This window comes from Peromyscus leucopus, chromosome 4, assembly GCF_004664715.2.
Source record: "Peromyscus leucopus breed LL Stock chromosome 4, UCI_PerLeu_2.1, whole genome shotgun sequence".
In the NCBI taxonomy this organism is placed as follows: domain Eukaryota; kingdom Metazoa; phylum Chordata; class Mammalia; order Rodentia; family Cricetidae; genus Peromyscus; species Peromyscus leucopus.
Window position 1 is genome coordinate 127,416,787 of NC_051066.1, and position 26,769 is coordinate 127,443,555.

Genomic DNA, 26,769 nt, shown 5'->3' on the forward strand with positions numbered 1-26,769 from the left:
GGCTGCACAGACAAGGAGCAACTTAAGAGGATGCCCTTGGAAGGAGACGGCAGTTTTTCTAGAGTGCCTGACTTGGTGAAACCATCCTTGTGGTTCATGGGGTTCCAGTCACACTTCTACGCACAAAGCCTGAGTGGGGCTCATCTTAATGATGTCAGGAGCAAGAGTAACTTATGAAAGCGGGGTGCTTGAGAAGAATGGCCCTTCTAGGAGTCATTTAGTCCTATGATGGCTCAAACTCTTATGAGTTTGTGCATTAACATAAAAAGGACAGTGGAAGACCGGCAACATGAATTCTGTATTGACATTTGGTTCTTATAATAACATCCAAAATGCGTTCTGTTCTTATAGCGCTGTGACCGGGACTGCATCGGGTGAGGGTTTATGTTGCCGGAGTCTCCCTTGGAAGTGGGGAGGAGCTGGTGATGATAGAGACACACTGATTTCTCCTTGGGACCTATATGCAGCTGGATGGAGTACTGCAGCAGGCGCCTTGGCTCTGACAAGGGCTGGGGATGCAACCCCAGCGGGCCTGAAAACACATGGGCAGAGCGCTCTGCCCTGAGTCCACGAGAGCACAGGCACTGACGGGGGTAGTGGTGGCAGCTCCAGGAGAGCGGAAGGGAGGCTGAGATGTCACATTCTTGAGGCCTTCACAGGTACATGTCATCGTAGCCCGGTGGGGGGAGATGGTCTGGGTTAGGTCTGCAATGGAAAGAGGGTCTAGTGAGTTGGAGGGATGGGGGCTGAGTGCACAGGAAACATGCCCTGCAGAGAGGAGGCCCACAGAGTGACATGGAGCTGAATCATGAACTCTATGGCCTGGGTCTAAATCTTACTTTGGCTCAAATACCCATTCTCCAGGCGTTGCCCTTCTCATCTGTAAAAGGACTATGGGCCCAAGCATCTCTTCCTCTGAGTCCTCCCTGGGAGGTCACCAAGTGTGCTGGCTAGTTTTATGTCAACTTGATACAAGCTACGGCCATCTGAGAGGCAATGCCTCCACAAGATCGGAATGTAGGCAAGCCTGTACAGCATTTTCTTAATCAGTGGTTGATGGGAGAGATTAGCTCATTGTGAGCGGGACCATCCCTGGAATAGTGGTGTTGGTTACCATTAGAAAGCAGGCTGAGCAAGTCACTAAAAAGCACCTCTTCATGGCCTCTGCATCAGCTCCTGCCTCCAGGTTCCTGCTCTCTCTGAGTTCCTGTCCTGACTCCCTTCGATGATGAACACTGATGTGGAATAAACCCTTTACACCCCAAGTTGCTTTGTTCAGTTTCATCACAGCAATGATAACTCTAAGACGCCAAGGGAAGGAGGTGAAGAGAGAACTCCTGGAATGCTCTAGGGAGGCAGTGGTGGTAACTGTGCCTGGAGTCAGATACCTGGGCTGCAATGCTGAACTAAGCCAAGCTGAGCTGCCATCAAATCCCACCTTTCAGCATACCTGAATGAATACCTACCCAGATGGGCTGGTCCCAATGGGTCCAAAGGGGTCAAAGCGAGCTCCTGGGGGCACAGCACCAGGGGGAAGCCGGTTTGGGAGGCCTGAGGATGGGTCAATAAGTGCTCTTGGGAAGCCAGATCTCAGGGGATCCACAATCATGCCACCTCTCTGACACCTGAGACAGGAAGAAAGCTGGGTAAGCAGCTGCAACAGGGACTTACTGCCCTTGAAGAAGGGAGACAAGCACAGAGTGAACTGCAATTGACCAGGATGGCTGCTGTAGTTGGTCGAAGCAGACCCGAGATCAAGCAAGAAGTAAACAAGAACACAGTGCATACAAAGTGTGTACTGCGGGTGCTGAAAGGGCCTGCAGCAGTACAGGAAGTTCTGCAGGATTTCCCGAGCCACAGAGTTGAGATCACTGCCATGTCTTACAACCGATGGGGTCAATTGGTCAAGAACGGGAGCTGGAATTGGCCAGGATCAATACAGAACTGTCAGACTCTACAGAGTATTACTCTGTATCTAGGAATAATAACATCATGCCCACCCATGATGTGGTTTTGCTATTTCCTTGAGGGCCTCAGTACAGTTGCTGATAGCCTGTGGGTTGCCCAAGCCTTGCTCCTGACATTCTTTGTCCCTCACTGAGTTCTATGGACCTGACTTCATGAACTCCAACTGGGATGAATAGGCTAATGTTCCTCACATGCTGAGGTCACTGTTTGAGCAGCTCTGCAGAGCTGAGTGAGTCCTACTATCTAAAAATGAGATCAAAGTGGGGTCACTCTTCAGCAGGAGTTAAACCTCCTCTGACTCACTCGAGAGCAGAGCACAGCTGAGGCTGCAGAATGAATCTGCTGGATGCAGGACGAGAATCTGAGGATACAGTGGGGCTTAGAGATTAGACTCCCTCTGTGGGTCTGGTGAGGTAACCAGCAACAGCCCGGAGCGGCTGCTCTACAGCCTGCAGCCCACTGTGCGCTTTTCTTTCTGCATCTGATAAACCCTCATGACTCTTAGCCAGGTATGGCAGAGCACCGAGAGCAGCAATGATTCCTCAGCCATTCAGCCCCTACCTCCTTCACTCCAAAGGAAGGCTGATGAAAACTCTAAAATTAGATGAGTTGGGCTGCAAGCCACTGAGCAAGTCCAACTGCTGCCACCTCCCCAGAAATACTCACCCAAAGGGGTCTAGGTCTTCTCCCCCGACAGCAAATGGGCTCAGGGGATCACGCCTGAAACAAACAAGGACAATTACCACAATTCCCAGAGCAGCCAAACACCGAGGCTCCCAGGGGCCTAAAGCTGATGCCAGTGGGTGCACCAGGAACACCAGACAAGGCAGAGACTCTCACACGATCACAACATACGGAATACTTGGAAGTGGTCCTTAGCAGAGATTCACACTGATCCTACTAAACTGGAAATTACGTGGAAAAGAGCTGAACAAAAGTTAAAACTGGATGGGAGGGCTGGGGAAGATGGTTCAGTGGTTAAGAGCACCGGCTGCTTTTTCAGAGGACCTGGGTTCAATTCCCAGCACCACATGATGGCTCCCAACCATCTGTAACTCCAGTTTCAGGAGATGTGATGCCCTTGTCTGGTCTCCACAGGCACAAGGCATGCACATGGCACACAAACACATAGCCCAAACACCCATCATACATAAAATAAATAAAAGAATCAAAAGTTGAAACTGAGGCAGCAGAGATGGCTCAGCAGCTAGGAGAACAAACTGGTCTTACAGAAGACCTATGTTCGGCTCCCAGCACCCTCATCACAACCACCTCTAACTCCAGCTCCAGGGGATGTGACACCCTCTTCTGGTTCCACTGCCACCTGCATGCATGAACTACACATAAATTTACACAGGTACAGACACATAAAAATAAATTAATCTTTAAAAAGTTAAAATAATGAAGGGCCGAGTCTGAATAAAGACAAACTATTAAATAACCACAGATACATTCTACTTTGTTCATACTTTGTTAAAGTTCTTATATTTTTACATAAGATTCAAAAACTTTTGATACATGAAATATTACTTCAAAACCAAAACCCGACAGCTAAAATGTCACAGCCTCTCAGGTGAGGTGAGAGCGGCTTGAGAGCCTGAGTGTGGTGTCGCGCTCCCTGACCTGCTTATCACGGCCCTTGCATACTTATAGCACCACTGTCTACTGTGAATCTTTGAACTGCAGCTTGCTGGATGGCCACCGGCCATAAACCTCTGCAATCTCTAATATCTTCTCCTTTCCCTTCAAAGGATCACGTTCTTCCTTCTCTGAGAAAGCTCTGGAGCAAAACTGAGAATGAGTAAAGAGTATAAACAAAGGTTCCTAAGAAACCAGAATGTCCATTTTCCTTCTGGACCAGTGTGGGAAGAAGAAAATAAACAAGGCCCACCCCAGTAACTTATGTACTCAGACTTTCATGGCTGTTTGCTACAAGGCCAACACATCAAGAACTCATTCTGCATGACGTGGGAATCCATTTAAAATACACAACACAGGACCATCATGCTGTTCACTGCTTCTATGGCTGAGGCTCAGTCCTAATGTACTCCAGAGATTAAAAAAAAGAAAAGAAAAAGGAAAAGGAAAAAGAAACACTGTGTACATGGTCCTGAACTCTTGGGCACAGAAATGCAGAGGACTCCCTTCTAAACAGTTATGGTGGCCCGGCAAGTTGGGGAGACCTCAGGACTGTCAGGGTTGTGTGTTCTGGATTTGGAGTAGGACATTTTATACCAGGCTGGCAGGGACCTGTCACATGTCTCTGCATCCCCAACTTTTAAGACACTAAGTTTGACAGTAACACCCAATAAGGCACAATGATGGTAACCACACTTGAGGAGAATAAGGGACCTGTTGCTAGGAAAGGCTTGGACCAACAGTGACCACCACTTATCAAGAACCTGCTCTGTCAGGTGTGTACTAAACTTAGTTCTTTAGTTTTTAAAAAATTCATTTTAAATTTTAATTTTAAATAGGTAATGCATCCCTTATTTTCAAAATTGACAAGTCAAAAAATATACTCAGGTTTATATCTTGGGCTAGATGTGTTGGAATTCAGATTTTTCCATTTTATTTTGGAAAGGCTCAATGGATACACCAAGAGGTGTATTTAACACATTCAAGAGGATCCTGTAACTAGTATCCTATTATTTATGCAAAAAATGGATATTGACCCTGAAGTAGGGTAAGTGAAGACACAAAAGCTTTCATGCTTCTTCAGGTTAGGCACCAAGCTTTGCAGGCTGTTGAGATAGCTTGGTAGGATAAGGCATCACTGTTGAGCCTGGTGGCCTGAGTTTGATCCCCTGGTCCTACACAGTAGAAGGAAAGAACTCTGCAAGATGTTCTCTGCGTACACACACATACCATACTAAATGTAATAAAAATTTTTAAAGATACATTTGGTTTCCAGAGTTCTATTTCAGAACTGTAGATAAAAAGATTATTAATGTGTAATGGTTTTAAAAATCTCATATTCTTGTTGCCCACCAGACAACTGACAACATCTTGGATACATTATTTTTTCCTCTTTGGTATGAAGAATCCCTCCAAATGGGATCTGTAAAGCCAGGCCAGAAGTCATGAGTTCCTTCAGCTTGTTTTTATTGTGCAAAGTTTTTCTTCCTCCTTAAATTGTGATAGCTTTGCTGGGTATAGTAGTCTGAGTTGGCAGGTTTTATTTTTCAGAGCCTAAAATATATTATTCCAAGCCCTCCTGGCTTTTTAAAGTTTCTGTCTAGACATCTGATGTTATTCTGATGGATTTGCCTTTCTGTGACTCAGTGTTTCTCTCTTGCCACTTCCAATATACTTTGTTCTATTTAGTGTTTCAACTATAACATGGCATAGGGGAGGTTCTTTCCTGATCTTATGTTCTAAGTGCCTGGCATGAAAAACATACATGGGCATTTTTGTCCCTCTCTAGATCTGGGAAATTTTCTATGATTTTATTATTATTGAAAGTGTCTTTTATGCTTTTATCAGAATTTCTTCTCCTTCTTCTATACCCATAACTCAAAGATTTGGCTTTCCCCCCGCCATAGTTTCTCATTGTATGAATGTTCTAATTTCTTTACCCTAGTGGTTCTCAATCTGTGGGTCATGACCCCTCTGAGTTAGGTGGGGATGTTGAATGATCCTTTTACAAGGGCTGTCCAAGACCAGTGGAAAACAGGTATGTTACAATTCATAACAGTAGCAAAATTAGCTATGAAGTAACAACAAGAATAATTTTATGGTGGAGGGGTCACCACACATGAGGAACTGTAGTAAAGGGCTGCAGCAATAGGAAGGCTGCTCTACCCTGTACTCAAACCCTGACATTCTGGTCTCTCATTGATTCTTTCTATCTGTGAGACATTTTACACAGCCTTTTGTCTGACTGACTGACAATTCTTTCTCCAGACTAAAAATATTGATTTAATTTTCTGGTCTCCATGATTTCTGATGAGAAACACTCACTGACATTCTTATTTCTGCATAAGCAATGCATTTTCTTTAGTTGTTTACAGATGTTTTTCTTTGTATTTAAATTTTAGCAGTTTATATGTCCAAGCACTGACTTTTTTGGGTTCACATTGTTTAGATTTGCCAAGCTTTCTAGATCTTTTGCCAAATCAAGCAATCTTCTAGCCACCATTTATCCAGTATACCTTCTTACTGCAGTCTTTATCCTCTCCCAAGATTCCCACAGCCATATTACTAGGTCTTCTATAATTGTTCCATAAGTTCCCAAAACTTTATTTTTAAATCTTTTCTTTGGGATTGGAGAGATGGCTCAGTGATTAAGGGCCTTTGCTGCTCTTGCAGAGGACTTGGGTTCAGTATCCAGTACCCAAGTGACAGCTCACAACTGTCTGCTGTGAGACCCCAGTTCCAGGGGATCTAATGACTTCTAGCTTCTGTGAGCACTGCATCCATGTGGTGCACACCCACACACGCAGCCAAAATGCTCACACATATTAAAAAAAATATTTTTCCTCTGCAGTTGGGTTAGGGCTCTAAATTCTGGCTCCAATACTGGTGCTGAGCTGGACATGGTGGTGCACTCCTATAATCCCAACTCAGGGAACAAAGGCAGAAGAATCCTGAGGTTCTGAGGCCAGCCTTGGTTGTATAGGGAGACACTACCTCAAAAACAAACCCAACAAACCATGTCCATTGTGTTCTAAAGCCTTTGCAATACCACTAAGCTCTGTACTACATGTGTGGTGTCCAGCAGCCTGTCCAGCTGGATGGTAGGCTCTCCTGCAGTTCTGCTCTTGAAATGCTGGAATGACTCTTTAAACTCAAGTATATTTGTGTAGTCTGCAAGTGAGGCCAGAAGCCCATCTACTGCTTGTGGGAGCCTTTCTGAATTCTTGTCTCTGTGGTCTTTTTTGGCACGCTCTATTTCCATGGGGGGAGATCCCCTATTTTTGTCCTTTGTTTAGTCGCAGTGCTCTGTAACTGTGCCGATGTCCATATCAAGTGGCACCAAGGCAAAGGGAGGAAAAACCACACTGTGTGTCTGATAATCTTTGGTGGTGGGTGGTAGCATTCTGAGGCAGTCACCATGTAGCCCAGGCTGGAGCTGAATTTGGAATCCTGTCTCAGCTTCCGGAGTGCTGGGATTCCAGGCCACACCTGGCTCAGCCTTATACTCTAGAGACATTGAGTCTTCCCACTAGAAAGAAGGTCTTCTTTCTCAGTTGTAGGTGTCTACAGACGGAAGTCTAGAGTGCAAAGGGATGGAGAGAAGGCTAGAAGTACAGGGCTGACCTGAAACACCCAGTCCGGGCCAGTCAACTTCCTCGATTTCAGACTGTACAACATCAGGCAGACAGTGGTGAATTAATTCACTGCCTGAAAATTTGGTGGTACTTCAGATTCTGCCATTCTCCAATCTACTCCCCAGTCTGAGCTAGCTTTAACTTCCACACATTTTCTTCTACGAGAAGATGCTGACTGCCCCCCTCTGCCTGCCCATTGTAGGATGGAAGCATCGGGAGCACATGACTTGTTCTTGTCAGCAGAGAGAAAGAAGCTGCACTCAGGAGCCTCCACGGCACTGGGGCTGGAGGGTGAGATTGGGTCTTTTAACATGATAAAATTTAGGTAAGACTTTGAACTTAAGTTGATGCACAAATGGTGCAAGGCTCTCGGACCTTGAGGGAAGGAAGTGCATCTTTTATTTAGGAAGCCAGAGACAGACTGCAGTAGGTACAATCCGGGCCCTATCAGAACTCTACACCCTCTGCCCCAGAACCTGTGACTTGAGTGAACAAGTGCTCCTGTGGCTGCTCTGACACACAGCACAGCTGCTCTCACAAGGGGAGATGATCTGAGTGATCATCTATAACCTACCCACAGCGGCTGGTGGCAGAGGAGGTTGGCAAAAGGAGAGACCGGAAGCACAAGGACCTGATACACGGCAGCTGCTCTAATGGTGGAGGGCAGAGGAAGAAATGCAGAGGTGAGGTGAGGAGAGGCAGGGCCCTCCACTTCAAACCACCGGAGGCACACTGTTTCCTAGGGCCTCCAGAAAGGACTAGATCCCCGCTGAGACTTTGCTTTGAGCTTCTCATACCCGGAGCAGTTTGGCTGAGTATATCCATATTTCTGATCTATAGAACAGTGACATAAATAGGTATCATTTTAAACAACTTGTTATGCAGCAATATAAAACTTGTCTATGTGTACTGCAAATGTGTTTGCCTGACTGGGCTTACAAGTGTCATGGGGGACAATATTTTTTCCTAAGGAATTAAACAAATAAACAAAATGAACTACCACCTAAAACCTGAGACCAACTCCAGCATTGGCAAGGACAGGGGAGTGATACTGGGGTATAGTGGGAAGATGAATCAATACAACTGTTTGGGTGTATCAAAATCCTTAGAAACAGACTGAGTCTTTAAGATAGCAATTCTTCTGTAACGTATGATGAGACTATTTAGAGGTAGGCTCCAAGGTACATGCAATGTGTCTCCCGAGTCTACATTAGCTGTGGCTGCTGTCTTAGTCACTGTTCTATTGCTGATGAAACACCATGACCAAGGCGACCTATAAAAGAAAGCGTTTTATTTGCCTTATGGTTTCGGAGGGTTAGAGTCCATGGTGGTTGAGCAATGGAAAAGCTGAGAGCCCCACATCTTGATCCATAACCACAGCAGAAAGAGAAAGAGCACTGGGAATGGCGCAAGTCTTTTGAAACCTCAAAGCCTGCCCCCGTGACACACCCCCTCCAACAGGGCCACACCCCCTAATCCTTCCCGAACAGTCCCACTGACTGGGAACCTTTCCATTCAAACCACCAGAGTAGCCCAGAAAAGAAACCATTAAACGAGACATCTTCTAATGAAAACCATCTTTTTACTTGAAAGAATAACAGAAAGACTGTGGTTATTCAGACTTGATTATATATTTGACACTTTCTCCACAAGAAGAGACCTGTTACCTCAAAGAAAACAATGGATTGTATATGTTATCAATTAGAAAATGAAATTTTTAAGTAAAAACTAGCAAATTGGTAAAGTATTCACCATTTGCATGACAAAAATCCAAGTACTTTTCTGAATTTAGTAATAGTTTCAAATGTTATTTTTGATATTTTTAAATAAAACATACTAGTTTTTAGCAGATGTATGTATCTTGGAATTAGTATTTCCCAAATGTTCAAATAAATGATCTTCCAATATAATGGATGAAAAGAGCCATTCAAAGGGCTTGACAGATGAGCAGATTTTAATGCAACAGACACACAGAAAGTCTGTGAGTCTTCACACCACAACTAACAGGTAAAAATTACTACTTGTCAATCAGTGCTTAGTATAACAGCAAAGAATAACCACAAAAAGTATTTAGAAAGGTCACTACTCTATTGTTGGAACACAGTCCAAGAATGGAGTCATGTGACCTCAGTTTCTTCAAAACACGGAATTGTTCTTGCAATGTGGTTTTGTGTTCTCCCCAGGTGTAGTGGACAGGAGCGAGCTGACTTCAGCTGTTGTTATTCATACGCCTCTATGGAAAAACATGTTTTGCCACGTGTGGCTTGTCCTTGTGATTGAACACCTTACTCATCTGACTCTTCTTAACCCTCAGAGTAAAAACTGTCTGATTCTCTGAATAAAGTTGCCTAACGCATGAGACTCGTCCACCTCATTTTTAGGCCCTTTTCTCTCAGGTTCATGCTGCCAACTAGAGCAGTAACATTCTATCACTCTTTACTCCAAAAATCCATGTGACCCTTCAACAAAACCCACATCACTGAATGCAGAAGCAGAAATAAGAATCTAGCTGGAATATAGCTCAGTGGTAGAGTGCATATTTATTAACTTGTATGGGGCCTTGGGTTCCATCTCTAGTACCAGAGAAAGGAAAAGAAAAAGGGGGGAATCCAAATACTAGGAGAGGGAAGGAAGTGAACAGAATCTAGTTATCTTCTTTTTTAAAAAATGTATTTAATTTCTTATTATGGTGTGTGTGTGTGTGTACATACAGATACAGAATTAGGGAGTGTTCATGGCTACTCTCAATGAAAACCTGAAATGCTTGAAATACTCCAAGCATTCAGATAAATCACAGCATACCAGCAAAATAAAGTATCAGATACTAAAAAAAGGCATATTTAGCATTTTACTAAACAGAATAGTAAGAAGATGCAGAACATGAACTGTTAAAAATCACATGTAAAGACAAACTGATAAGGATCAAAAATAAATTTAGAATGACCTAAATAAGGGCTTTACACTGAAGATTTACTTTTAGTGATGCTGGATAAGCACAGGAAAAATTTATTTTCAGGACAAAGGACACGATCTTAGGCAGACAATTTCCTACCTACAGACAGATGGAGCCAACATAAGGGGTTAGATTCATAAGACCAACAATAAAAGGTTAGGCTTAGATAGAAAGACAAAATAAAAAACTCAACACGTACAACCTTCCCTTTATCGGATAGTTTTTAGTAATTTAGAGTTTAGGAGAGCAAAGCCCTTATCCACCTGGCATTCTCCATTACAATGGACTGACCTCTCCAGCTCTTAGCTGAATACATCCAATATCCCTGACAAGCCCCAGACAGGCCACTCCACACTTAGGGAAATAAATCCACGTGTGAGGGCAGATTGGTGGTTTCTAGGTGTTAGGCAGGTAAAACGCAGGTGTGGACAGTGAGAAGTGAAGCACGGGTCTGTGTCATGTGTGAAGGGCAGAGATCCCAGCTCTGTTAAAGCTGTTCAGTGATGGGTAGCACTGCGTCAGGCCTAGAGACTGCCCAGCACTTACTCTTAAATCTTGCAAGCATGCTCACTGAGACCACAGCCAGAGCACTTGGTGGGAGTGAAGACACCTGGACCCCAACCTCTACTCTGCCTCTTCATTAGTGGCTGGTGACCTTAGGCAGGCCATCTTGCCAGTCCCCTTCCATGAAATAAGCGGGTAACAGCATAAGCAGTTCCTAGGCATTTCAAGTAATTTTTGTTGTTCTCCATTCTCTCTACAGGATCCAATATTTTAGAAGAGTTCACCCAACTGACTTGCCAATTATTAATTATAAGATTTTAATTGATGAATTATGTCAACTAACCAAAACGTACAACTATACTGTACGCTCCAGACTAGGACATGCTGTCTCAGACAGAGACTACAGTCCCCTGGTCTTTGTCCCCTCCATCAGAGTAGTCTCTAGGACTATTGTTGCTAAACTAATCTGCAAAGATCTTGGACATGACTCCTTCATATAGCAGCTATTTTGGCCATCTTCTGAAGCTGTCTGTCAGTGGTGAAGGTATACAACAAGATGCAGTGAAATAGAGAAGACACTGGGCTGCCTCTCCTTCAGGGTGGCACTTCTGTCCCTAAGCATTCTCCCCAAAAGTCTCACTCCTACCCCCCCCCCCCCAGTAACTGTGATTCACCTGGGCGGCAGCTCCTGACCCTTGCTGATGGAGGGGCTGTGTGGTTTCTAGAAATAAGGCAGGCAGCTTAGGAAGCTGCACAGTCAGAGAAACTAGCAGCAGCACCAGCACGCATTGATCTAGTCATGCTTCTGTTTTCTACCTCCGCACACCAAGACTTTCAACAATTCTGCTGAAGACACTTGGAGGCCAGGGAGGGGTCAAGCAGAAGAATGGGATGGACAGTGGGATCCCCCCACAGACTCATGGGTTGGCCACTAGGGGCTCCATACTCACCAAGGAGGCTGCCGGGTCGTGTGAGGGTAGTGTGAAGGAATCCGGAGTGGGTCCACCTCTCTGGCAGTGGCAGGTGGCAACTCTCGGTGGGGACTGCTTGCACGAGCCTTCTCCCACTGCTCATGGATAGGTGTGAGAATTCCAGATCGGATCCGAGACCGAAGCTCCTCACTATTCTTGTAGGTCCTACGGGAAGAAGACGAGGAGTCAGCTTCCTGCAGCTGGCTGCTAATCTTGTGCACAGTAGTCTGGTGGCAGGGGTGGCGGCCCTGAGAACTTTTGGCCTTGCGCTTGGCCTGTTTACTATGGTGGGAACGGGCCGTCCGGCGGACCTGGGTGAGGGGGGCAACAGCCCGGCGCTGTCTCCGAGATTTGGGCCTAACTTTCTTAGGCATCTGAGTTGCCCCTCCTCGTTTACCACCCCATTAGAAAGAGGGGAAGGTAGGGCACAGGGCCTGGACTGACTGCTCCTTATCCCCACGCCACCCCTCCCTCAGCTTCATTATGTGTTCATCACATGTCATGGGAAGGGTCATGGAAGGCACAGGCTCAGTGCGAGGATGAACCAGGATCCTGGTCCTGGGGCGGAGGCAGGGTTCTGGAGCTCAGGTCAGCCACATCCTGGGAAGGCTGCCCCTCCTAGGCTTCCTTTCTTGCCTGTGAGAAATAAGCAACATGAGCTACAGCTGAGGTGTGGTGGCCAGATGAGACAGCAGCAAGTGGGCAGGACTCTAGGGCTCCTTAAAAAGTGGCATTTTAAAAATGAACCATGTTCTGGTCCATAAAGCAAACTCCACACCTGAAGTCCTACAGAGTGTGTTCCCTGGTCGATATGGGAAATATGGAACCACATTAGAACTTAAAAGAGAAGTCTTTGAGTTTGTGGAACTCAGGCACTTCCACATAATGTAGGGATCAAAGAGAAAAAATTGGACCCATACTGTGGTGATCTGAATGATATGTCCCCATAGTCTCAGGCATTTGAATACTTGGTCCCAGTTGGTGGCACTATTTGGGTAGATTTTGGAGGTGTGGTCCTGCAAGAGGAAGTGTGTTGCTTGGGTGAGTTTCAAAAGCCATGCCTCATTCTCAATTTACTCAGATTCCTGCTTGTGGTTCAAGATGTCAGCCTTCAACATCCTGCTCCAGCCTGCTGCTTGTGGCCATGCTTCCTCCCCAGGATGGACCCCCTACCCCTCCGGAATCATAAGCCCAAATCAATTCTTCTATAAGGTGCCTTAGTCATGGTGTTTTATCACAGCAACAGAAAAGTAACAAAACATAACCCTCCTCAAGAGACATCTCCAGACACAAATACAGTCAAGTCTAGTTACAAATTTTACAGTCACTTTCAGAAACACAGGTGGGAACACTCCCCAATCATTTCAGGAAGCCAGTACTAGTCTGATATTAAAACTAGAAAAAGCACAAACTAAACAATTACATACTAGCATTTCATTTTCTTTCTTTTTAGATTTATTTATTTATTATGTATACAGCATGTATGACTGCAGGCCAGAAGAGGGCACCAGATGTCATTACAGATGGTTGTGAGCCACCATGTGGTTGCTGGGAATTGAACTCAGGACCTCTGGAAGAGCAGCCAGTGCTCTTAACCTCTGAGCCATCTCTCCAGCCCCAATATACTAGCATTTCTTTACCAACTCAAAACAAAAGCTCTCAGCAAACTATTAAAATTGAGCTCAAATTATATTAAAATCATACAATTTGACCAAATAAGATTAATTCTAGGTAAGCAAGGGTGGTTTAATATCCACAAATCAACGCAGCTCACCATTCTAACAAATAAGCAAAAATATCAGATAATCATACCAACTGAAAAAGCAAAACCATTTCACAAAACAATATGAGAAATCCACTCATGCTAAAAACTCAGCACTAACAAAGAACTAAGAATATAGGAAACTGTCTTCAGCTTGATAAAAACATCTGCTGTGTGTGCCCTACAATCAGTGGTGGAGACGCAAGGAAGCTCTCTCTGGCAACCCTTATTTAACATAACACTGGAAGCTATGGGCACTATAATAAGAGAAAAGAAGAAAATCATAAAGATTAAAAAGTGAGCAATGAAACTATTTGCCTATAACAAATTTCCAATAAAAGCCCGTCCCAACGAAATGAAACACCTCAAAACTTCACTCAGTATTAGAGAAATGAAAATTAATGATCCCAACGAGGTCACTGCACAGTCAACAAATAACATAAAGTCAAATGCTAGGACAGATGCACAGAAGTGGTCGGTCATAATGGTAGTGCATGTGAAATGGCAGACATGTCAAAACGAAACCAAAAAGGAATTTACCATTGCATTCTGGGGCATTTTCCACAGAGAAATGAAAATCACAACTGCACACAAGTCTGTTCTCAAATGCTACGGCATCCTTATCCATAATTGCTCCAACGGGACACAGTCTAGTCATTTAACTTGTCCTTTAGCCAGTGAGTGGTAAAATCAATTGTTGTATACACAACACAGAATATCCTCAGTAAACAAGAGAAACAAACAATGTTCATTACAGTTTAGATGGATCACAAGAACATTATGCTAAGTGAAAAGGACAAACTTAAGATTACATACTAATTCTATTTATGTAAAATGTTTGAAATGACAAAATTCTAGAAATGGAGAACAAATTACCAAGAGGCTGAGGCATCCTGGCCTACTTAGCAAGATCCTGACACACACACACACACACACACACACACACACACACACACACACACCAACAACAACAACAACAACAAACAAACAAACAAACAAAAACAACAACAAGATAACAAAGGGCCAAGCATTGTAGCTCTAGTCTCAGCATTCAGGAGGCAGAGGCAGGGGGAATCTTTCTGAGTTTAAAATCAGCCTGGTTTACAAAGTGAGTGCCAGGCCAGCCAGGACTACAGAATGAGACCCTGTCTCATACAAACCAAAATAATACAAAACACAAAGTTAAATGGCACAGCAGCTGCCGCAGGCCAGAGATCTGAGGCCCATGGCCCAACCAACTCTACACAGATTCTGTTCTTTCTTAGCACACGGAACACAAGGGACTCTGTTGTTTGTTTCTCTGCCTAAGCTAAGGAGAGGCAAGTCTAACTCCTCTTTCCCTTCAATCAGCTATGATATGAGAAGGCATCTATTTCCCTTATGGGTTTTCACTTGTAGAAATCAGTCCTGATTTCAAGAACTACCAACTCCTAAAGCAGAAGTTCTTATAGAATTTCCTGGAAGACGATTCCTTGCAAGAACCAATGTCATTTTGGTAATGGCTAAAGACAGCCTGCTATACTGTCTGCCACAGAAAGGCCAAGGCAAAGAGGAGTTAGCCAGGGCTACACTCTTAGCTAGCCAGCAAGCACACTGAGGGGCACCAGCTCCTGCTTAGAAGAGGTGGTACTCAATGACTATTAGAGGAGAATCAGATGGGAAGAAGTGGCTAGGAGCACCACAATGCAGGCTGGGAGCAGAAGGAGGCTAGTGCTGAAGAGTCAGTTTTCAGAGCCTGTGTTTCCTGAGAATGAAGCACCTAGGTTGAAACTGAGCAAAACTGATCTGAACAGCCTCATCAAAGAAGAACTACACAGAGAAATCAGCCTAAGAAAGGCGATCTGTATCCTGTCTCCAAAGAGCTGCACTTGAACAGTGAGACACACTGCTGCACTGCCGAACGCTGACGAGGGTGTGGCAGCGCGGACCTCTTCAGTCACTGCAGCAGGGACGCAGAGCAGTCCAGCCGCCTCAGAAAACACTCTGTGTGGACTCCTTTTCCAACCACAACCTCACGGAAGAGGTGACACTATGGAGCCGGGAACAGGATCGATGTTTCTCAGGGACAGTGTGGGAGGGGGAATGAACAGGCAGAACACAAAGGATGCTGACAGCGTGAAACAGCGCCATCCAACACTAAACCCTGAGTGTGCCCACACTCACATAATGTACAACGCGAACAGTGAACCCCAATGTAGAGGTGCTGTGTCCATGTCGGTCTAGGGCTTGGAACAGATAAACTCTGGCACCAGAGGATGATGGGAACAGTGGGCAGCTGGGAACTAACTTTGGGCTCTAAAATGTTTATTTGGGAACAAAAGCTGGGAGCGGAGTGAAGACTTGATTAAGCATACTTTCTCTAAGGAACCTATTCTTTTTTAGAATGTATTTGTGTGTGTAGTGTGTGTGTGTGTGTGTGTGTGTGTGTGTGTGTGTGTGTGCGCGCACACGCGTGCGCGCGCCATGGCACATGTGTGGAGATCAGACAACTCTCTCGTGGATCTCTCTTGCCGCCTGTGGATTCAGGGTCAGCATTCAGACTGTCGTGCCTGTGCACAAGCACCTCTACCAGAAAGTGTTGCTGGGCCCCTGAGGACCTATTCTTGACCGAAGCCGTTAGTCGAGACCCAAGTCTGCAGCCACTGCAGCATCTGTGGACTCTTGAATGCATCGTTTTACTTCATGGGACATTTTCTATGTAGCCTTGTCTTCAAACAAACAAGAAGAGAACAGAGGACTGACCGTGCCTAGGAGGCGAGCTCTTTAGTCAACCATACTTGTTCTCTGGGCACTTCCATACCATTCCTCATTTCTCGCTACTGAGTCTCTCTGCCTTTTCTCAGGGAAAAGACATCCTTTAGAAGTACCTGTGGAAATCACTCAGGTCTTCTGCATCAATATAATCATCTAAGTTCAGAGTCAAGTCTGCCACCTGCTGTGTGCCATGTTCCTAGAAAAGTGAAAACAGAAAATGAGAGATGGGGGTATAGTTCTCAGTTTACTGGCATACAGGGGAAGGTGGGCAAGGAATTGAGGTACCCAGTGAATACATAACCATAACATGGAGCAACATAGAAAAGCAGCCCCAGCTAAGGGCAGGCATCTTGCTCATGAGGGGAACAACCGGGCTGCAGGAGTCACAGCACGGGCACTCCGCACTGACAGTACTAATCAGTACCCAAGCCTGGAAGGGGGCAAGCAACAGTGGCATCTAGAGGTTGCGGTACTGTTTTTGGAAGCCTAGCCTGGAACCTACTTCAATGAGCTATCTCAGTTCTTTTAATCCACTTAAATTGACCTGAAGGAATTAATTGTTTGCAACTAAGAAGCCAGTTCTTAGATAAGAACTGAATGTTCATCAGTAAGGGAAAGGACAGTGGAGTAATATATAGTAATGAAAGAGAACGGTGTCTATCTATCTGTGTTATGTAAAGACCTCTGAAACATATTGAGTGGAAAAAGCCCAAGTATGAAAAATACAGCCAGATACTTCCATGAGCACATACAAACCACCAACACAAAATGGAACAGAAAGAAAGTCATCTACCTCAAGGTGCTCACAGTTCAGGGGCAAAATACCAGCATTAAAAGCAGAGCACAAATAAGAACATAAATGCAAGATGTTGTGTGTACCAAATGGAAAATAAATAGGCTTGAGAGCTAGCACGTAAGACTTATCTGGCAGGTAGAGGTGGATAGTCAGGACTGAACTTTTTGAATAGATGAACAAGAACACACACACACAGAGGCAGAGACAGACAGACAGAGAGGAAGGGAGAGAGAGAGAGGCACTAAAGGAATGAAGGAGCAGTGGAGGGTATGTATGTGTACGGTGAGATGATAGTCTCCAGAGCAATAAACAGGAAATGTAAAGGGCCCAAGTCAGTAAAACCTTTCTTAAGAAACTAAAAGAGTTGCTGGGACTAGAACAGCCTTTATCTCCTGTGCTGTCACTGGGTGAGGATTGCTGTGGACAGGAAATCCCCTTTCTGTATAATACAGGCAGTAAACACCTTTATGTACAAAGCTTTTCTACATCTACTCTGGTTTCTTACCTCAGGAGAAAATGCCCAAAGTGGAATTACTAGATAAAGGCTTTGGGGACATTTCTGAATCCATTGTTGAAATGGGTTTCTGGACAGTCATCTGAATCCCACACCATCAGCAGACCCTGGGCTCAGACTCACCAGCACATTGATGATCATGACGTTATCCACAGAGACAGCTTTCAGAAGGAGTTTTTTGGCCCCATCCTTCGACTCATACCGGAGGACATAAAGTTCTTTATTGCTGTTCCACGTAGCTGGCAGTAGTTCTGACTTCTTATCACTGGGACCTGGCTGAGAAGACACCAGGGTTGAGAAGAGAAAGATCCTGGCCTCAGAACACAGAACTCTAAGGGGCCCTATTACCCTAACCTAATCCCACCCTCACATCATAGATGTGTGTTCAGGGACACACAACAGGTTAGAGATCTGCGGACCAGCACCTCTCACTCAGCTCTCCAGTTGCCTTGAAAACACAGCACAGGAGGCGCCTGTCAGGAATCAACAGCCTTGAGCTGGGAATAGAGCTCAGTAGTCGAGGGCTTGCCTAGCGTTTATGAGGATCATGTGCTAATTCCCAGAACGACCAAAAATTAAAATCAAAATAACTACAGCCGTGGCTTAATAATCATCTATCATCCTGATCAGAATAAGACCAGTGTGAAATTCAAAGCAGTATACCCCACACCTCAGACCTTGGTCTATCTGTAATAGGATCATAAAATGCCTGAAAGCAAGATCCTAACAGAGACTCCCCAACCAACTGTAGTGGTCTGATAAACAGCATGAACATACACCCCAAATGTAGCACACAAACAAGATTTAGAAGTTATAAAACAGACACCTATGTAGTCACCACTAGCATAGGAAATTCAGTGTTGTCAGCCACTAAAAATTATCACTAAAGCTGTGTACCCCAAGGAATGTCTCTGTCCTCAAGAGCACCCAATACTGTGGGTTTTTTTTTTTTTTAATTTTGTTTTGTTTTGTTTTGTTTTTCGAAACAGGGTTTCTCTGTGTAGTTTTTTGGTGCCTGTCCTGGATCTCACTCTGTAAACCAGGCTGGCCTCGAACTTACAGAGATCTGCCTGGCTCTGCCTCCTGAGTGCTGGGATTAAAGGTGTGCACCACATTTATTATTATTATTACTTTACCTTCACACTGTATCACTATATGTGCAGTTATAAAAATATACTGCTTCAGGGGCTGGAGATGTAGTTCGGCCTGGCTGCTCTTCTAGAAGAATCGGTTTGACCCCCAGCACTCACATGGAGGCTTTCAACCACCTGTAACTCCAGACCCAATGGCCTTAGTGGGTCCCAGACATGCACAAGGTGCACAAGCATACATGCAGACAAAATACTCACAAACATTAAATAAACTAAGCTGTGTGTATGTGTATGTGTTCAAATGCTTTTTGAATTCAATGGCTTTCCATCTTATTTTCTGAGACACAGTCTCTCACTGGACCTGGAACACAATGGTTCAGTAAGGCTGGCCACTGAGTTCCAAGGGTGTGCCTCTTCCTCTGCTAAGTTCTGTGCCTAGCTTTTAGATGGGTCCTAGGAATAAGAACTCAGGAACTGGTGCTTACAGGACAGGCACTTCGCTGACTGAACCATCTTCTTGACCCAACACTTGCCCATTTTAGTCAATGTTGTTTTGAGAAGGTGATCCATGTGGATGTATTTTGTAGTTGATCTACATACACAACTGTACAGTATTCCATTCAATGAATATGCTGTGATTTACAAATTCACTGGCTGATGGACATTAGAAGGGCTTCTAACTGATTTCTTTTTCCGTTATAAACAATGCTGCGATGAACACACTGTTGTACACATTTGGCACACATGTGGTATGCCCAAAGGATGAATTTCTATAAGGTAAAAGCAAACTGTACACTAATAGCACTCCGCTGTGGGATAATGCTCTTGTACATTGTAAAGATATGTCACTCCAATTGGTTACTTTTTTATACACCTCAGAACCACCTAAACAGTAAGCTGGACCCTCTCTCCTATATCAACCATTAGTCAAGAAAATGGCCTGTCGACAGACTTACTTATTTTACGGAGGCATTTCCAAAATTTAGATTCCTCTTCCCATGTAACTCTAGCTTGTGTTAAGTTGACAAAACACCCAACCAACCAGGACATTCCCTTTCATACATTAAAGTATGAGACTAGTTCTTGAGTTACAATAAAAACAAACAGTGATTTCCGGTGGGGAAGAAAAGTTCTTCAGCTGGATCCCTATAAGAAACACAGTGCCACTGTGAGACAGCCATAACTTAAAGCTTCTGAGCAGCAGCAGATACTGCAGCTAAAAGGAACCACAAATAACGAGAATGTAAGGGGGTGCTGGGAAAACAATAAAAAGAGCAGCAAACGGCATAAAAGTTTCTTTTATTAAACTCACTATAGAGAAGCATAGCTGAAATGAGATCTAGGTCACATGCGTCCATCAGCCCATGACTGTGAGTTTGGCTGCGCTAGAGTGACTTTCAGACACTACTTGTGGGAATTTAAACTTACACAGGCCTCTGATACCATCCAGCTCACGTTAGCCTAGGAGCCAAGACTCAAATGTCCTCCTGGAAACTGTGCAGACACATGGAAGACTTGATAAGCAATAGGGGTCTTCATCTTAGCCTGGGCTTGAGGAGCCAAAGCAGAGGGAAAATGCAAACTACTCTGAAAGAGGTATATAACACGGCACTTAGAAAGAACATACTAGATCTAATTATAGCATTCTAGAGCAAACTTTATATGTGCGTTGGGAAAACAATGTGAGAGCCAGAGGATGAGGATGAATTCCATGAAACACTGTCCTCCAGGACACATCATGGCCACTGCGCTCTTGAACTCATGGCAGATATAGTTACCTACATGAGATCAAGTCAACAGAATGAGCAATACCTCAGCAGGAAGCACAACTGGACTCAGTAGGTGATAAGTGGGTGGTGGTTGAGGGACATCTGAAGTGGGGATTTACAGGAAGAGTCGGGGGGGGGGGACTGGAAAATGGTTTATGGTCCAGTATCATTTATGAAAAAAACTTTAGAAAGCACACATTTACACTGTCAACACAGAGCAGCATGACTAGAAGCTGTGTTCATGAGAACGTGGTGGGAGGGAATGAGGCTAGAGATGGAGAACACTGACAAGGACAGTGTCCAGACATGAAGGACTGTACACACAGGTACAGGGAAAGGCCACCCCTGGTGCTTGGAAATCCACTGGCAGAGGAGTCCTAATCAAACTTGGCTAGGTGACGATCAAACTGCAGGCCTCAAGCAGAGTGACGAGAAAACAAAAGTGAAACTATTACCTTGCCCACACTGGTGACTTCCTACAGTGTTGTGAATTTTAAGGGTTACTTTGGAAACTGGGGCCATATACCTTATCTATGTTCTGTCAAGACCTTTGGCTTTCTTCTGCCTCTTCCATGTCCAGCATTTGACCCACCAGCACGCTCTCTTGGTATACAGATAACCTGCTCTGTTCCCCACCTCAACACCTTCGTTCCAGAGCAAGAGAGAATCGCTGGGGTCAGGTAAAGCTGATGCCTCACTGTGGTAAGACTGGTGCTCCCCAAAAAACAGAAGTGGCGCACACCCAACACATCATGTGGCCGCCCTCTGCACTCTGATATAAAATATCAAGTGTCCCAGAAGGCCATGGTTGGCAGGTGACCAAGGCATGTTTGTATAATTTAACTCCCTCAGACAAAAACTCTAAGGCCCAAGAGGAGCAGAGACCTATTAAAGGGCAGTGCAGGGCAGGCTGGAGTCCTAAGAAGGTAAGGGTAACTATCATCTTAGGCGAAATCCTGAGGCTAGAAACCTTTAATGGCCACTGAGCTCACCCCTGTGCCAATGGGCTAGAATGCAACCAATCAACCAACCAAATAACCACACACACACAAACAGGTCATTTTCTCTTTCTTCATAGTCTTCAGACTCCTACAACAGAAAGCCAAATTCCATGTCTATGGCCATCTCATGCCCCTGCCACTTAAGTTACCTCATACAGCTACAGAGCGCTTACGGAGAGTAGCCCTGACCTCAATAAGGAGACCAAACCAATGTCAGATTGCTGTTCAAGTTAAGGGATCTGTTGGTCTTCAAACCAAATATTATATGCACAGCTCTACAGTGCCAGAGACGAAACCAAAGAGGAAGCGGACAATACAGCTTTCTATTTAACTGCTGAGTCGGTATGACACAGTCAAGAACACACTTTGAGTACTTTGTTTCCCTATTCCCCATCCCACTGCCTCCTCTAGTGGCAGGAGGCGGCTAGAGAGAAAAAACAATTACCCTCCGAGCTACTGGTTTGCTGGCCCCAGGCTGGAAAATAAAATTCTCTACTAGATAAATCAACAGGAAAGATACCTCTCAAATTCTTTTGGCTTCTACTCTGAATGAGAATACACCCATCCATCTGCAGTGAGTGGACAAGTGCCACCTGAGCCCTGGAAGGACATTAGGAGAGGGGGCAGCAAGAATCAAACTCAGCACGCTAGTCTGAAACCCAAACACTATGCCAACCTCCAAGGGCATGCAGGATTTAGTACTGAGGTAGATAGAGGCTCAGCAGGCAATGCTTTCCAAAACCCCCATCCCCCAGGCTCCTTGTCCTTTCGGAAGATGTCTGGATCCCGCATCTTCTAGTCCTGAGAAGCTATTTGAGGTTTGGGAGGGAACAGGGAGAGGGAAGAAATCAATAAAAATGTTTGTGTATTGCTTCCTTCTGATGAGGGTAAAGTGTGAAAGGGGTAGCGTGGTCTGAGTTCTTACTTTTATAGGACAGACAGGAATAGAACACCAGCAGGGCTATGCTTGCTCAAGTGCTCAGGCTGTTCAAAGTATGTTGAAGAATGAGACCTTAAAGCTGTGTTGGAGAGAAAATGCACTGAGTCTCTAAAGTTTATCTCAGAAGCTAAAAATATGTAGGGGTTTGGGAACTGATGCAGTGAAAAATGAGAGGAAGATTAAAATCTCTCTGTAAGATCCAGGGGGTGAGGGGACCGTCTTTCTAGAACTGGTCTGAATTTTGAGTGCCAAGACAGTAACCTAGAGGGCCAAGCCTGGAAGTCCCTGAGTCCCTAGGAATGTATATGTGGGATTGTGGCTGGGAGGATACTTCCTCTGATGGAGCACGTAAGAAATGAAGGGGCAGTAAGGGGACCAGGGCCAGTTTACCCAAAAACTTGCCATACAGGTAGATTTGAGGGTCATGAGGAAGGGGCAGAGAAAAGGGGAAGGCTAGGACAGAGAATCGGTGAAGTATACTGGTCCCATGTCGGGCCTCGATGGGGATATCACCAAAGCCCCATCAGTTAAAGAGGCAGAACCTGGAGATGGGAGAGTAAATGGGAATTCTGTTGGAAACAGCTAAGGGAAGAACGCTCACAACCAAGGTGTATGTGTGTAGGTACTGGGTAGGTGCAGAACCTAGGTGCTGTTTCTAGAAGCCTGGGCTATAGATGAGTAGTGAGTGGGCTGAGGCTGGTCCATCGTGCTGAGTGGTGAGGAAGGGGTCCTAGAATACGGCTGAGTCGGCCCAAGTTCACCGCCACACCAGTGCTTGGGACCAGACGTCTCGGGGGTGACTTGAGTTGGGTGTGTAGCATTGAGTATTCCACGCCACGACTGTGTGATGAAGATGCTTAAGGGAAATCGGGTGGATGAGGACTCTGAGGAAGCTACTAGTTAGTCTGTCTCGGCGTCAGATCCACACAACACGGCCTGAGCCCTGGGCTGTGCTGGGACGCCTTTCCGTTCTCGGGTTTACACACGCACTGTGCCAGCTGTTGACACCAGCGCCAGGCGCGCAAAAGTGCGGCGTCAGAAGCCTGGGGCCCTAGCTTGGCAGAGTCAGGCGAGGCCTGGGGGCCTCTGGTTTCGGACTCCCCTCCACCCAGGCCGGCTCCGCAGCGTACCTGGTCGCCGGTGCCCAAGCCATAGTAGCCGTTTGTCACCACTTCCCAGTGCAGGAAGCAGACGAGCGCGTCCTGTGGGCAGCTGATGGCCGGCGCGGCCGACGCGAAGAGAACCTCCAAGCCCGCCATGGACGCTCGCGGCTTCTGTGGGGAAGGAAAAAAAAGAGCTGGCAGTGCAGCAAGCCGCTCCGCCTAGGAGGAGCAGGACAGCGAGCAGCGGCGACACCTAGAGCGCTCCTTTCGCTTTTAGCTCCGTCCGCACCTGCGCAGAAACACAGAAACCTGGGCCGGAAATGGCTGCTAGCTTTGTAGGCGTTCCGGACTGGAACCGCCCGTACCGTGCTGGAAGGTTCCGCTAGGGAGCACGAAGGCGGGGACACAGCTTCTCAAAGCCGGATTCTACTTCCGCCTACAGCAGACCAACTGCTGAGCGTCAGGCAGTTCATCCCAGGGAAGATGCCACCCCGCTGCCAGCTACAATAGACTTCTGCAAAGTGGAGTTTGTACTAGGCTGGGGAAGAACTTAAGCAGTCTGGCTTAGATGTTTTCATAGTAATTTATTAGCATGCCTGTAGTGCTTGCCTGGTAGCACCTTTTTCTACATGCTAAACTTGGATGCATTTATTGAACTCTCTAGATTATGTCTTTTTTTAAATTTTTCATACATCTAGATTATATCTCATCTAATTGGTATTAATGACAGTACTATACCACTGTCTAGATTTAAAAACTGTGTCACACAGTCAGCCAGTAAGTGGTAGAGATGCTCTGGAAAGCTGGTAACTTGGCTTCTAGGATAGCATTTGTCCATGTAGATTGCATGCTGAATCCTATGCCAAAACCTTTACACCCTCTCGCAACAAATTTATGGGGTCTATTCTAGTACTCATCCTCACTTTGCAAGTGACAGAGCAGATCAGAGAGTTGTTGGGACCCATGAGCGAATGGCCAAATGTCAGTCACTTGTGCGCCTATCTCCGTCAAGATTTTTACCACCTATTATTTCTCCAAGTTTCTTGAAGTCCAGTACTTCTTTGTAGTCAAATAAATTCACTTTTCCCATTCTGGTACTGTGACCCAAGCCATTGTCATTTTTCACTTGGGTGCCTGGCATCAACCTTTTCTGCTACACTGTTTTTACCCTGCAACCAGAGAGGCTGTTAAAACACAAAGACCACCACGTTCTCTAGGTCCAAACCACCTAGAGCTCCCACCACAAAGGAGAAGTCCACTCTAGGTCTGCCACCCTCTTACTCCACAGGCCCTATACCTTTCTAGTGTCACCTCCAAGTATCTTTTCACTCCCCTGTTCTCCTGACTATAATAGCCTGGACTTCCCTCAGCTTCATGCCTAGGTGAACATAGGTCTTGTCCTGATGGAGCTGTCTAGTTGGTTTTTTGTTTTTGTTTTTGTTTTTGTTTTTGGGAGACAGGGTTTCTCTATGTAGCTTTGCGCCTTTCCTGGAACTCACTTGGTAGCCCAGGCTGGCCTCAAATTCACAGAGATCCGCCTGGCTCTGCCTCCCGAGTGCTGGGATTAAAGGCGTGCGCCACCACCGCCCAGCGTGTGCCACCATCGCCTGGCGTAGTTGTTTAAAAAAGCAAAAACAAGACAAAATCGAGTGTGAAATCTGCCATTTTCGAAGTGCTCAGAGGCCTGCACAAGCCCACAGGAATCATGTGACTCAAGTGAGGGTCCGGAAGGGTTTCTTGGAGAAGGAGATGGCCAATTGCACAGAACTCTCATGAAAGAAAAAGGAAAAAGTGTTCCTGTGAAAGGGAACAGGATGTGCAAAGGCACGTACGTGTGAAATGCAGCTTCCCCTGTGTGACTGGAGAATTAACACTGTCTCTTGCTCATCTCTACTCTCTACACTGTGCTCTAGGAGTCGATGGCATGCCAAGGGGACAGGCATGCAGCAGAGGAAGCTATCAATACCAGTACAGTAGGGAGGAGAATTTTATCACTGAAATAGGTTAGAATTTCTGGTTCATGATAATGATAAAAGGCAGGCTAGACTTTTGGTCAACTTTATTAATGCTTTTAAGTGTTTTTTCCCCTATTATTGTTTTGGTTTGTTTGTTTTGCAATGCAGCCTCTTACTTCATAAGCAGTCAGCTCTCTCCTACCCTTTCATTCCACACCACTTTGCATATCATTATTGTGGCTTGCAGCACACACACTTCCCTTTTCTTTTATACACCACTGGCTAACTTAGCATGGCTTCTCCCAAAGCCAATGCTGAAGGTATGGTGGCATGTGTCTGTAATCTGTACTTGGGAGAAAGGCAGAGTATAAAGAGCTCAAGGCAAATCTCAGATACATGGTGAGTTCAAGGCCATCCTGTGCTACACAGGAGATCCTGTTGGGAAAAAAGTTCTGAGTGGCTTATTTGGGAGCTGATTCTAGTACCTAGCAGAAGGGGTGGGCTAAAGGAGGTGCTTGAGCAAGGATCTGTGGGCAGCTGGGGCTCACACTTGCTGGGGAACAGTGAAGGGAAGGTATGAATGATCTCAGAGATGTCCCAACTCAAGACTGGGGAACTGTGAGTGTTTCACTCAGATAAGAGCTACTTCTAGAATTATGAAAAGCCCTCAGGTAGAGAGTTACAGAATTCAGAGGAAGTGGCTTTGGTAATTACAGGTGACTACTGAGATGATCAGGGCATGGCATCTGCTGCTGTACTCCTATCCCCAGCTAATGGTGATCTGTCCCTTAGAAAGTCTGTGTCTCAGCAGTCAATTTGGAAAAGGCATTAGCATATTGAAAGAATGGAGCTAATCTGTTTCCCTAAACCAGCCTGCAAGGGCATGGCTGTGTTCTACTCACCCTGTCCCCAGCTTCTTCCACTCATGGGAACAAGTGAGAAGATTCTCTGTACCAGAAGTTCTCTACGCCTCCCTGGTCCATCCAGAACTTTCTGTGGACATACCTACATCGCCAAGGTCCCAGTCTGCGTGTGAGACCCAGGAGAAGCTGAGACAGGGAGCAGGTGGTAGATGCCTGCCCACCGGGTAGGCCCTGTCTATCTGGGTGGAAAAGGGCCCATGCCAGATAAGGGCACAGGATGACAGGAAGGACTGGTTGGTGGCTGTAGCCACCAGTTCCTGGTTGCCAAGTGATAGCAATGTGCACATTCCAAGCTCTGTGCTCCCTTGGAAACTGTTAAGAGATGTGATACAGGGCAGGCAATGGGAGTAATGAAGAGTCTAACCAGCATCCTCCAGCTTCCGCTTCAGCTCAGCCACTCACCATCTCCAGAGGGATCTATATAATAGATGTTGTCTTTTAGCTCCACCAAATGACTGAGTAGAAGCTACGACTTCCCATCCCCCTTGCACT

The 26,769-nt window shown here is 45.5% G+C and overlaps 1 protein-coding gene across 3 annotated transcripts; it reads right to left on the reverse strand.

Annotated features, from left to right (window-relative positions):
* Positions 1-278: 278 nt before the first annotated feature.
* LOC114705541 (proteasome inhibitor PI31 subunit) lies at positions 279-26,515 on the reverse strand. Of its 3 annotated transcripts, none has more exons than XM_037205288.1 (8): positions 26,360-26,515; positions 23,427-23,570; positions 17,619-17,771; positions 16,299-16,381; positions 11,649-11,834; positions 2,635-2,688; positions 1,467-1,625; positions 279-705 (listed from the first exon to the last, which is right to left on the reverse strand). In XM_037205288.1, the coding sequence occupies exons 2-8, from the start codon at positions 23,553-23,555 to the stop codon at positions 654-656; spliced, it is 816 nt and encodes a 271-aa protein (XP_037061183.1). In that variant the 5' UTR covers positions 23,556-23,570; positions 26,360-26,515; the 3' UTR covers positions 279-653. The 3 variants fall into 3 exon arrangements, with proteins under 3 accessions (XP_037061183.1, XP_037061184.1, XP_037061185.1); XM_037205289.1 differs by lacking the exon at positions 26,360-26,515 and adding an exon at positions 23,689-23,709; XM_037205290.1 differs by lacking the exons at positions 16,299-16,381; positions 23,427-23,570; positions 26,360-26,515 and having other exon boundaries at positions 17,619-17,736.
* Positions 26,516-26,769: the final 254 nt, after the last annotated feature.